This window comes from Rhineura floridana, chromosome 13 (genome assembly GCF_030035675.1).
Source record: "Rhineura floridana isolate rRhiFlo1 chromosome 13, rRhiFlo1.hap2, whole genome shotgun sequence".
Classification (NCBI taxonomy): Eukaryota; Metazoa; Chordata; class Lepidosauria; order Squamata; family Rhineuridae; genus Rhineura; species Rhineura floridana.
Genome location: NC_084492.1, coordinates 15,488,650 through 15,502,094, shown reverse-complemented (window position 1 = coordinate 15,502,094; position 13,445 = coordinate 15,488,650). Strand labels below are relative to the sequence as shown.

Sequence of the window (13,445 nt, the reverse complement as noted above, 5' to 3'; positions counted from 1 at the left end):
GGGTTCTGAGAGTTGTTAGGAGACTCCTATTCCTCTGACAGAGCTCCAGTGGCCAAAGTGGTTTAACAATCAGCCCCTCTTCTGGTGATTGTGTCTCTGTGAAGGGAATAGGGTGTCTCCTAACAACTCTCAGCAACCTTCACAAACTATAATTCCCCAGATTCTCTGGAGGAAGCCATGACTGTTTGAAGTGGAATAGATGTCTGATGTGGATGTGGCCAGGGACAGCTTTGGTTTAAATTTGGGTGGGAGACTACATGTGCCTGATGTAGAACAAAAAGGTGGGGGAAACCCTGAAAAATAACCATACTGTTAACAACATTTTCCTTTTGGAAAGGAAAGGGACTTTACCTCTGCCCAGTGCCCACCCACCCAATCTCTTCCTCTCCCTCCCCCTCCTGCACCCCTCCCTCCCCCTCCACCCCTGCGTTTCTCCCCTCCACATTGCTCCCTATCCCCATTGCTCCCTATCCCTATCCTTTCTCTCCTTCCCTCCCCCATACCCCTCCTCCCCCTTCCATGTCCCTTCCCCAGGTCAGTTTCACCTATCCTAAGCATGATTGAACAGGAGTAAATCCCATTGAACTCACTAAGCCACCTTGGGCTCCTACTGGGAGGAAGAGTGGGATATAAATCAAATAAATAAATAAGCAAGCATGCAACTGATCAAATCTCCCCTCCCCACCTCCTCCCTCCTATTCCCTCCCTCCTTCCCTTCCAACCCCCTTCCCCTCCTCCTCCTCCCCGTCTCCCATCTCCTCTCCCGTCCTCCTCCTTCCCCAGCTCAGTTTCACCTATCCTAGGCATGATTGCACAGGAGTAAATCCCACTGAACTCAATAAGCATGCAAATGATCAGACTTGTCTTTCCCCACCCTCTCTCCTCCTCCCCTCCTCCCCTCCCCCTCTCTTCCCTCCTTCACCCTCTAAGCTACACAGGAAGTGGATTGGACTGTGAAATAGCAACCCAAATTGTGTTTGCATTTTTACAAATTTAAAAAGCAGTACAATATCTCAAAGAGGAGGTCAGGTCTCCTGCTCCCTTGGTGCATTCACTATAGCTGCCCAATTTCCCTGCTTTTTAAAGTTTGAAGTAATTATCTGTTGGCTGTAGGTGCATTCTTAAACCACAGGGTTTTTTTTTTTTTTGCCTATTAGTGAATATATTTTAAGACCCACTCCAGTTGTGAATGAAATTTGTCTTAGACTTACATATTTTATATTGTTGTGACTGCTCTTGGTTTCATTATGGGTGGACACCATGATCTATCTCTTTTGACCAAATTAGATTGCTATGTAGATGCAACATAACTGAGCATTGTATATGCAGATTTATATAAACAATTATATGAAAAATACTATGTTGTCTATTTGTTTCAGAAATAGGGTGGAGAACTTCAGGCCCAGAGCCTAAATGTGCCCTTCCAGCCTTCCCTATATGGCTATCAGAACTCTCACTAGGCCACACCCCTCACAGGCTGCTCTACACCCTCCTCATGTGGTCATTAGATGCAAGTGCATGAACATTAAGGCATTCTGTACTGACCAGCCTGCCCTTTCACATACTGTGGCTGGTGAACTTAACTGCGAACTGTTGCTAATGCATTATTGTAGGGCAATTATGCATTTTCTAACTAAACCTGGGCCAGTTTCCCTAGAGTGTTCTTCCCATGTGAAACCAGGGGCTGTTCTGCTGCTTCTTTCTTGGGGGAAGAAGAAGAAAAAAATCTCCAAACCTTTTGGCAAAGAGTTGCAACTTACTTCTACCACCCAGTAGATCGTATTTTAAATGGGGATTTTCTATCTCTGAAATTAATTATAAGTTGTGTGCATTGGCAGAAGGTTACTAGATAGTTGACCGCTGATGGGTGGGGGGAAGATAGTAGTAAGACTGATGTATGCAAAGGATTACTTACGTTTTATTGAAGAAGGAACTTGCTCTTGCTAGGTGCCTGACAACACCTTCTTCAGGTCTTGAAAACCGATTAGCATAGATACCACATAACCTATACTTCTACCACTGTGCTTTAGATGAAGTCAAGGATCTCCCCCCATCTCTTCAGCAGTTCATGACACAAGGCATCACAGAAAAGTGTCTTACTAATCTGCTTTAAAAATGATACCCAATGAAGCCAGTGTGTAAAAAGATAGATTCCTTGGTTTTTACAAGGATATCAGTTAGCAACTGGGCTAAGTTCAAGGTGCTGGTTTTAGTGTATAAAGCCACACTATACAGCTTGGGACCAGGATGCTAAAAGATTGTCTCACCTCCTACATACCCAATCAATCACTGAGCTCTGAAGGTGAGGTCTTCCTGCAGATATCATCTTGTCAGGAGGTCTGTTCCGCACAATATAGGAATTGAGCTTTGTGTCATGACATCTACTCTTTGGAATTCCCTCCTATTAAATATTAAACAGGTGCCATCTCTGTTGTCTTTTCGGCATTTACTGAAGAGCTTCCTCTTTCAAACAAGCCTTTTAAATAGAGATCGTTCCCAGTCTGCATGTGTAGTGGAATTGTTTTTAGATGCTTTAATTGTTTTATTGTTTGTGCGTTTGCCACTCTGGGATCCTTTGGGAGGAAGGGTGGGATATAAATTTAAATCATCATCATCAACAACAACAACATGTTGAGAAAAGCTGCTACCCTCTTAATGGCACTAGCCAAGGCATGAGCCAATTTTAACAAGGGAAAAATAAAATATGCTATTGGAGATGCTTGATTTAATTCAATTATCTTGATTTGATTTTTGTATATTTTACTAAGGTTACTAGCTATCTACGAAACTAAAACTAGAAACTGTTAAATGGAAACTACCCAGGTTAATAACTGGCTGTGCTGGACTTCATAATTAATAAGGCCATTTGAAGGGATGACTGACAGATTTTAATTAAGTTGGTTTTTATTGATTGATCTTCTCACATTTGCTAGATTATGTCCATTTCCCTGTTTTATGTTGTGATAGGCTGTAGGAATGTGAGAGAAATTTGGCTCAGTTCACATTTTAATGAGAGCTTACCTAATTTACCTTTCCCAAAACAATACACAGATTAAAACACAGGTGTCCTTCAAAATTAGATTGATTGGTTGTTTCAAAATTTGCATTACTCCAAAGTGTGCAATGCACATCCCCAAACAAAAATAAATATATTAGTAGAAAGTATGCATTAAAATGCATATATTAATGAAAGTAACATACAAATGTGCATTGTATTACAAAAAAATAGTTACACAAATGTGCACATGAAACAAAACTGCATCCAATAACGTATAATTAGTACTAAAGGGTGGTATTCAGTGCTAGTCCTACTCAGAGTAGATCCATTGAAGTTAATGGACATGACTAATTTAGGTCCATTCATTTCAATGGGTCTACTCTGAGTAGGAATTAGTTGGATACACCCCAATATGCTGATAAATTTTTGTGATGACTTTTTTAAAAAAAAAAGTACAAACTGAACTCAGCCAATTCTTAACTTGAAAAAGTTAACATTACAGTGTAAAAAATATGGCTTAATGAAGTTTTAATATTGGATAGTCCTTGTTACATTTGGCCATAAAGAGTGATGCACTTTCAGTAGTAGGACTACTTTCTTCAATATTTTTAGCATTTCAGGAATAAAAGAGAACTCCCACAGAAGTGGTAAAGATTAGCTTCAGTGCTGTTCATTAAGAACACCAATAAAACATTTCTTGTCAGTTGTGATGAACTTAAATATTTATACAAGTCATTCTGAAATTGAAACATATCCAGCAGAACTTGTCAGTGTGGGCAAAACTGAAGAACCAGTTAAGCACTGCATGTTTTTCATTTATGTCTCATAAGACATAAGAGGTTATTTCTCTTGTCTTCTTGGGGGGAGGAATCACCAATGAACTAAAGAAGCAACAGGGACAAGCATGAAGACCTTTAGGGAGGAAATGGGGAAAATCATAAAATTATGCAGGAAAGAGTAATCCTGGTGTTTCCTGGTGAAATGATGCTTCTTGGTGTTTGGATGGGAGCTATTAGGAACAAATTTAATTGAAATCAATATGAAGTGATGCTAATGGAAGTTAAACATTTGCTGTTTCACCAAGACAATGGAGGAACTTTGAGGGAAGTGAAATGGGGCATTGGTAAGCCTAGCACAATTTCTTTTGGAAAACGAGTAGTGAGCTGTGACCAAAGTTTTTTCTTGACATACCACCTATGGTTTGTTTAGAGAAGACAAACCATGAGACCAGGTTTGGGCATAATAGTTAGCCAAACCATGGCTTAGTTCTGGATAGTGTGGCATCAGCAAGAGCAGGGAAGGCACAAACAGTACACTAGCACACTGCATTTACCATTAAACCATAGTTAAGCTTAACTATGGTTTAAAGTGACATGCAGATAGAGATGGGGGAGAAATTAGATTTAGTTTGCATTCAAGGCAAACCTACCCAATTCTTTTCTTTTCAAAACTGCATATGAACTGCAAGACAGCCATGCTTCAAAATTTGCACTTCAATGAAATTTTGCAGTGCAGTTCTCCAGCCAAGTAATATGTTCAAAAATGCTTATAAAAGGGTAAAGAGTGCAGAAAAATGCATACATCTGTGAAAATAACATTAAATACATTCTATGAGACATTGCTTTGCAAAAATGTGTAAATTAGGCAAAATTGCATAAAATGTGTATATTTGAGAAATGTGCACTAGATTGGTGATGAATTTTCATGAGGATTTGTGTAACAAAAAATTAAACTAATGTGAAGAACTCTCTAAGACTGGAAAAATGAGAAACTGAGAGAAAGCAACATTGTCAGATTCGCCCATACCTACATGTGAATGACGCCTCTATCTATGACAGCACATTGGGTCTAAATATTGGAGCATATTGCTGAGGTAAACCAGAATATCCATATAACATGCTTTGTTGTTGTTATATGCCTTCAAGTCGATTATGACTTATGACAACCCTATGAATCAGCGACCTCCAAGAGCATCTGTCATGAACCACCCTGTTCAGATCTTGTACGTCCAGGTCTGTGGCTTCCTTTATGGAATCCATCTCTTGTTTGGCCTTCCTCTTTTTCTACTCCCTTCTGTTTTTCCCAGCATTATTATCTTTTCTAATGAATCATGTCTTCTCATTATAAAAATAAGCAAAAAGCAGGAGTTGCAAAAACATGTAGTAACAGAAATGCATTTCACATTACTCTGAATGTTTGTCGAGCTTCCATATTTTATTCATAATTTGTACGGGTACCAAACATAATGAAACAGAGTATTTTTTATTATAAAACTTATAAAATAATTAAATAGTACACTTTATACTTTGCGCTTTTTTACACCATAATCCATACTTCTATGTAACACTATTTTGTTGGTGATGCCACTTACTTGGAAAGCAAGTGATAAAATAAAAACAGGGAGAGGGTAGCTATGCATTAATAAATTAATATTTTGACATCAAATAATAATAAAATGACACATTTCTAGAACAAAAGTTGGCATTCACCAGGAGGAGGAAAATACCTCCTAGAAAGTATCAGTTGAAAATGTTCATTGTTCAAGACATGGAGCATTCAGAAGCCAAGATTATGGTTCCAATAATCATTTCTTAAGCATATCAGAGAAAACCCTTTTTTTTATTTAAACATTTGCAAAAGCAACTACTAATTTTAAGTGACCACTGTCTGCCATTAGAGCTGGTTGGGGCTAATTTTAGTTCAGAAATAATACTTTAGGAAGCAGTGAAGCTTCATCACATGAAGCTCTGGGATTGGGTGGAAACAGGGGGGAAATGTCATTTTTAGCAACTCCCCAGAAAATTACATAAGGTTGCAACCCTGCTGTAGCCTCATGAGTTTTGGCAAAGAGAGAGGTGATTATTTATTCCTCCACATGTTTGCAGTTTTGGCATTCAAAATATTTTGTATCCCGATTCCACTAGATTCTGAGTTTACAAATATCAGCACCGCTGCAAAAAAATGGTGAAATGAAGCATATGTATACCAACAAATATTATACTGTATATAGTTGATTAGGATCCAGTTGATTAAGATTCCTCTGATAAATAGTATCAGAGAAATCCTAATCACTGGATCCTGATCAACTGAAACAGGTGGCTTCAAATACAGACACACAAGCACACAGGTTTGTTTGCTAGTTAAGTGACTATCAATCAGATGATGGCATATTTCTGTATCAGTTGTGTAACTGACTAGTGACATTCATGTAATCCCCTGCCATTCCTTTCTCTGATCCAAAATGAGCAGGGTAAAAGGAGAACTTGTAGCCAATTTCAGCAATGTGTGCTTAGACTGATGGAAAATCAAATGGCAACTCATGTGAATAAGGTGCCTTACACTATTAGGGCTTGTGCCTTAGCATGGCACACTTAATGAGATTCGTTCCTGATCTTGTAAATAAACGTATCTGCACATCACTGTGTTTGATGGCAGAGAAGATGCTTGGCATGCAAAAGACTCAATCTCTGGCATCCCAGCTAGGGCTGGAAAAGATTCCTGTGTGAAATTCTGGAGAGCCCCCATCAGTCAGTACAGACAGTACTGAGCTAGATGGACCGATGTGGCTGTCTCCATGGAGATCAAGATCTTTCCCTGTTGCTGACACAGACATGGCCCTTCTCATGCCTATCTCCATCTACCACTTCACCATGCATCTCTTCCTTACAATTTACAGTGTTCAATCTGGTGATGGCGGTGGTTGCCAACCGACAGTACTACTTTAGAACCCTGTCAGAATTCACCAGGATCAATCTTGCAACTTCAGCATCTCCAGAACCTGGTTTATGAATTTTGTGCAGACAATTTTTTTACTTTTCTGGCAACAGTTGAATATTCTTGTTAGGTTTCATGTCTGGAAACTCATGTTTTGTACCTGAAAAACCTAGTTGCCTCTAGTTCGCCAAGAGCTATGAGTCTTCAAAACTGAAATCATATGCTGGATGTTGAAGGGATTTGGGGATTCTGGTGATCATTTGATTCAGCACTGATGATAATGAGGCATAATAGCAAACGTATGAGATGCATGAGTTAGTTGAAGTATTAAACGCTAGTCTACACAACAACAACATAAAGAAAAGTCCCATGATGTTCTCTTGGATGGGCATCTCAAGGAGTGCCTGCCTCTCAAGTGGTTAGTAAACCATGCCTGAGTTACTTATCAAAGCAGAAAGGGGAAACAAAGTAAAATTAAAAGTCCTACCATAATACAAGCCTTGCTTTCCCAGCAGCAAGTGAAATAGAAAAGCACCTTTTATCTTGATAGTGCAGCATATGTGCTTACTGTGGATAACATCATGCCTGTGTTATGTACAGCAATGCATTGTCTCAGCAGCCACCAATGTAATTTCTCAGGAGTATTTTTCTCCTTGTTTCAAAGGGCTGTGCTAACCAATGTCAAAATAGCCAACATCTTTCTTCATATTACAAACATTATTGTCCCATTGCAAGCTATGTGTGTATATCGCTGAGCAGAGTAGGGGTTCCGTGCCAAATGAGCCGTTCCACTTTGGGGATCTGCTATGGCCATGTAGGGTTGTTGTTGTTGTTTTCTTAATTTACAACAGAGGACACTGTAAATGACAAATGGAAAGAAGGCTAAACATTGCCTCCACCTGCTAGCGTTCAATAATACCCTGTGTGATTGGAGAAGATCCCATCCTTGTGAGTATTCATTGTCGGTCAAAAGTTGTACCATAGCAAATTGCTCTACAGTACCCAAGTCTCTTCCATTGGCAATTTAAGGTTCTGGAAAGCCTTACAGAAAAGTTTGCCATCAATTTACAAGGGAGACTCTCACTGTCGAAGTGCCAGACTGATGCCATTTGAATCAATTCTTCTGTGTGCATGATTTGCAGCATTGCTTGCCATAAAATTTGTGATTGCAGACGCCGTGCTGGGGAACCAGATGGCACCAAGTGAAGAAGTCCACGCAAGAAGGATCATCTGTAAGGGTGGAATTCCAGACAAGAATATTTAGTACTTTGCAATATGTCTCAGGAACACTGAGGCTCAGGGATGGTTCATGCAGCACCTGTGCTGACTGATGACATGCACATTTGATGGCTCCCAGAAGTGCTCTGTTCATGTGATCTGCATTAACACTGAAGACTCAGGATTGCAGAGCAGCTTCAGTGAGCATGCAGGATTCATGAAATGCCTGGATTGCAGATACCAACCAGCAAATTTCTGCTAGCTTTCCTTTCAGAAGCTATATAATTCAGGCAAATTTGAGCTACACACTCATATTTGCTGGTTCATTTAATGTCTGTGAGACTAAGACTTTATGCAGTATTTTTTTTAAAAAATCAATCAATTGCTGTCTGATAATATCAAGAGCTGTTGGGCAGGGGGTGGGGCTTATTGCTTACATGAAGTGCAGAGACCTGAAAGCACCTTCAAGGAGACTCCCCAGTTCAGTGGCATTTCATGCCAAATGAAGTCAGCCAAAGAAACTTACATCCACATGTATTTGAATTAAGTTTTGATATAAATAATATTGGGTTGAATGTAGACTTGACATAGTTGCATTTTGTTCTCATGGGACTTATGTCACGGCTGACTTTTCACATCTGCTTCAACGGATCCTAAAACCAATTAACTTAGCCAGGAGCCTACCAATTTTTAAAATTTCACAATCATTTTTTTAAAAAACTAAGTTATCAAAAAGTTTAAAAAATTATAACACAATCTTCCCTTCCAACGCATGTAGATGGAATGCCCCATAAGCTCCTGCTGAGACCTCCTTCTCCCATCCCCAAAGGACAGGGGTGGGTAACCAAATGTAGCCCGCCAGGCCTTTCTCTCTGGCCCTCAGACTTCACTCCAGAGCACATACCCCTCACTAGCCATGCTCCACACCCCCAAGTGTTTTTTATGCCTGACTCCAATGTGTCCTTGAATTCTGATCATGACTCTTCCTTGCCTGAATGGAAGACAGAGAAAGGTGTGTACACAAAGTGAAAGTGAAACTAGCCTACTGTATAAATGTGATGTTTGCATTCATTGATCTGCCCCTGGCATTTTGCCCCTGGCCCTGCCCACCACTGGCATGTGCTTCCCCACCCCCTTAAGGTTGCCCAGAAGAGAAGGTGAGTCCTTCCATGCATAGGAAGAATGCTTCAAATACCTGTTATTTGTATAGATTTTCTTTTTAAAAAAACCAATGCAGAAATAGTTTTCTTTAAGATATTGCACAGCCAAAGCATTCTGCAGTTGGGTTGCAACTGATTCATGCTGTACCTTTTGTTCTCAAAAGCAAATAGCAATGAATCATGTTGCTGCTTTAGAAATACGTTTCCTAAAAACCTAAATCAGAGCATTAAGGCAACAGTAGGAAAGATTTACCACTGAGTCCAGCTATTATTAGAACATGCGAAAGCCTTCCAGTTTGCCCTCAAAAACCAGTAGTTCATAGTGCAGGAAATTGACATGGGTTATAATCTGTATCCTTGTGATTTCAGATCAAAGACTTAAATTGATGGCACAGAAGGAACAGCTCTCATTTGTAAAATGCACTCACGTCGTCACATAATGCAGAGGTTGGCAGCTTTTGGCCCAAAGCTCCAATAAGCTGTCCTGTGACTTGAATAGCTCAGTGGCAGGAAAAAGTCTGGCTGTTCCCTTGGCAGTGTTGTAACAGTGGGACAATCCACATGTTAATTTCATTTGTCAAGGTCATGGATCCAGGAAGAGAAACAAGAAGCCTACTCTGTAAGACTCGGTATTGGAGACTCAAGGGTTGTAGCCAGCTAAGTCCTATTCAGAGCAGACCCACTGAAATAGATGATTCTAAGTTAGTTGTGTCTTTTAATTTCAATACGTCTACTCTGAGCAGAACTACCAGTGGCCAGAGTGGTTTAACAGTCAGCTGCTCTGATTGAAGCTCTGTGAGGGGAACAGAGCGTCTCCTAGCAACTCTCAGCACCCTTCACTAACTACACTTCCCAGGATTCTTTGGGAGAAGCCATGACTGTCTAAAGCAGCCTTTCCCAACCAGTGTGCCTCCAGATGTTGTTGGACCACCACCCCCATCAGCCTCAGCCAGCATTGCCAATGGTCAGGAAGATGGGAGTTGTGGTCCAACAACATCTGGAGGCACACTGGTTGGGAAAGGCTGGTCTAAAGTGAAATAAAGGTCTGGTGTGGATGTGGCCAGGAACAGCTTTGGTTTAAATTTGGGTGGGAGACTATATGTGCCTGCTGTAGAATAAAAAGTTGGGGAAAACACTGAAAAATGATACTGTTCACAATGTTTTCCTTTTGGAAAGGAAAGGGTCTTTCCCTCTGCTCAGTGCCCACCCACCCCAGTGGCACATGTAACCAAATTCTTCCAAACTACACAGCAAGTGGATTGGACTGTGAAAGACCAACCCAAACTGTGTTTGCATTTTTACAAATTTGTAAGGCAGTACAATATCTCAGAGAGGACGTCAGGTCTCCTGCTCTCCTGGTACATTCACTATAGCTGCCCAGTTTCCCTGCTTTTTAAAGTTTGATAGAAATATCTATTGCCTACAGGTACATTCTTAATCTGCAAGGGCTTTTTTTTTGCCTATTAGTGAATATACATATACAGGGCTGGCCACATCATGACTTTCCTTTAATGAACATTTACATTTCCCGTCTAATTAACTTAGAGACTATGACAGTGGCAAAATAGGGCACTGTCCCACCATCCTTGGTCTTCTGTCAGCCAGCTCCTGCCTATCTGCCTTCTCACTTACATCCCACCCAGGGGGAGAGCACTAGCTACCAGTTTCTTCCTTCTTTAGTCTCTGTGTTGCCATTAAGTAGGGAAGAGGATGGGGACAAAATTAGAATTAGTTGGCTCTGCTTGTCATTGGCTCTGGCTCCACCCACTGATGGGCTCTCTGTCATCCACCCAACCAGTCCCAAAGAGCACCAGCCATCGCTGGACTATGAGTTACAGTACGCAGCTGAGTGACAGAAATGAGGAAAAAATGAGCAGAGGATCAGGCCCAGCTTGTCTAGGGAAGCATGTTAACTCTCCCTTAAAAGCTCATTTCTTTCTCATGATCTCTCCCCAGTGACTCACCAGGCTGGAACTATGTGGTGGGTAATTGAGAGTGATTGGCTTCAATACAGCTCCAGCACAGCTGGCTGTGTTCACTGGTGGAGACAGAGACTTAGAGCACAGTGAAGAAATAATTGATCTCCAGAGCCTGAAGACCTAGCTATAATAAAGTCAGGCAGCCTTCTAGAGGAAGGGGGAGGGGAAGAGGCTGGAGTGAAATGAGTAACAAACGCTGAATAAGAAATCTAGTTAGAGGAAGAGAAATGGAAAAATTACTGTATCAGGGCAGAAAGTGGATATTATTATTATTGTTTAATTGGGCAAAAAGAAAGGTGGCGAAACCAGACCCAAGAACTCCTTGGAATAATCCATTCCTGGAAACGCAAGTGGAACATTTAAACACACACACACACAAGAGATAGTACTTTCGATTAAATGTGGAACGCTATTTAGAAATAATTTCTTAAGTTGCTATTGTTATAAAAAGATTTCAAATAAATAAGGAAGCTGTGATTTCAAGCTAGGATCCAGTCATTCATCCCTTCTGATCAGCCAAGACTCAATTGATTCTGATGGCTTAGCTCTGCTTCACACACGGAATCTACTCACTTTATGACTTGGGGAGGGGACTGTAACTCATAAGAACGTAAGAAAAGCCCTGTGGATCAGGCCCACAGCCCATCTAGTCCAGCATCCTGTTCTCAGAGTGGCCCACCTGACGCCTACAGGAAGCTCACAAGCAGGACCTGAAGCACAAGAGCACTCTCCGTTTCTGTGGTTTCTAGCAACTGCTGTTTGGAAGCATAGTGCCTCCAACCGTGGTGGTACCTCACATGCTTTGGCATGCAGAAGATCCTAGGGTCAATCCTTCGCATCTTCATTTTAATAAATCAGGTAGCAGCTGATGGGAAAGACCTCTACCTGAGTCCTTGGAAAGCTGCTGCCAGTGGTGGCTTGTGATCACTGGGATTGGTGGGGCTGATGTCAGAAAGGCCAACAATAGAACCAATGACAGACTCAACTAGTTCTAGTTTTGTCCCCATCCTCCTTCTGACTTAATGGCAACACAGGAGGACTAAGGAGGAGCAAGCTGACAGCCAGTGCCCCCAGCCCCTGAACATGATGTAAATAAGAAGGCAGACAGGTAGGAGTTGGCTGATGGCCGACCAAGGTTGGGGGACAGTGCGCCAATTACCCTAATGAACCAACCTCCATTGGCTGCTGCTAGTCAAATGGGTGGACAAATAGTTTGCCCAGGAATAAGGCAGCTTCCCATGCAACTTGCATGGAATGGAACATCATAGATAGAACTTTTCTATCACCCCATGTCATCCCAAATGCCGTACAGTTTGGTGACATTAGTTCTGCTGTTCAGCTGCCACTTATCAAGTGTGTAAAACACCCCTTAGAACAGGGGATGGGTAATCCTCTTTCTTTTTCTTTTCTTTTTTTACTCCAAAGACCATGGCCTGGTGGGGAAAATTTGGCAGTAAATTCAGTGGCAGGGGACAACCCAGAAGCAACCATCAAGCCACACGGCACCATGGTAAGGACCTCAGGCAGCCTACAGTCTACAGGTTGCCACCCCAGCCCTAGACAGACTAGTGCTGCCGGCTTCCAATCTCAGCAACCCCAAGATATGGCTTCACTCATGTTTTCCCTTTGCCTGCCCACCACTTAGGTAAAATTGCCCTGCCTAACCATTCCACCAGTTATCGCTGGCTTTTTACGTACCACCTCTGAGAAAGGCAAAATCTTAGGAGATCTGTTCTGCTACACATTTACTTTAAAAAGTGGGTCGTTCTTTACCTTTCTTCTCAGGAGCAAGGCAGAAGTTAGTATTGCAGGCTCTTGACACTGCAGGCTTCTGATGAGGCAGGCAGCCCACAGCCAACTGACCCTGACGAAGACACTGGACTGTCCGTGTTTGCACTCCTCCACCACATGTCACCGTGCACTGTAAGGGAGGGGGAGAATGAGAGGTGATATTGCTGTAACAAATGGGGGCCTTCGAATCTCCTTTCATTGCACTCTTTTCCATTGACTCTGCTCCCATATGAAGCTCTCAGTATAGACCTACAAAGCCACCAAGGGAGGATTTATACTACATCAGATCACTGGTTCATTTAGCCCTATATTGCCTACTGTAATTTGCAGGAGCTTTGCAGAATAGGCATGGACAGATTGGTCTATCGCCAGTCCATATCGATTTCACACGTCTTCATTTATAAATCCATTCCGCCCCATTTCAGCAGTAATCTTTTTTTTATGTGCTTGAAATTCATATTTTAATGTGTATTTTAATCACAAAATCCATATTTAAATATGGATTTTATCTTGGTGCAGGCATTTCTCCATGTATTTTATCCTAAAATATGCATTTTAATGCATTTACTTACTTATTTATTTATA

The 13,445-nt window shown here is 41.3% G+C and overlaps 1 protein-coding gene across 1 annotated transcript in view; it reads right to left on the bottom strand.

Annotated features, from left to right (window-relative positions):
• Positions 1–7,826: 7,826 nt before the first annotated feature.
• Positions 7,827–13,445, bottom strand: part of ADAMTS18 (ADAM metallopeptidase with thrombospondin type 1 motif 18) — a 155,320-nt gene continuing 149,701 nt past the window's right edge. The window contains exons 21-22 of the mRNA XM_061594662.1: positions 12,843–12,990; positions 7,827–7,942 (exon numbers count right to left, since the gene is read on the bottom strand). Of these exons, the coding sequence (XP_061450646.1) occupies positions 7,827–7,942; positions 12,843–12,990 (264 nt within the window). The remainder of the gene's footprint in view (positions 7,943–12,842; positions 12,991–13,445) is intronic.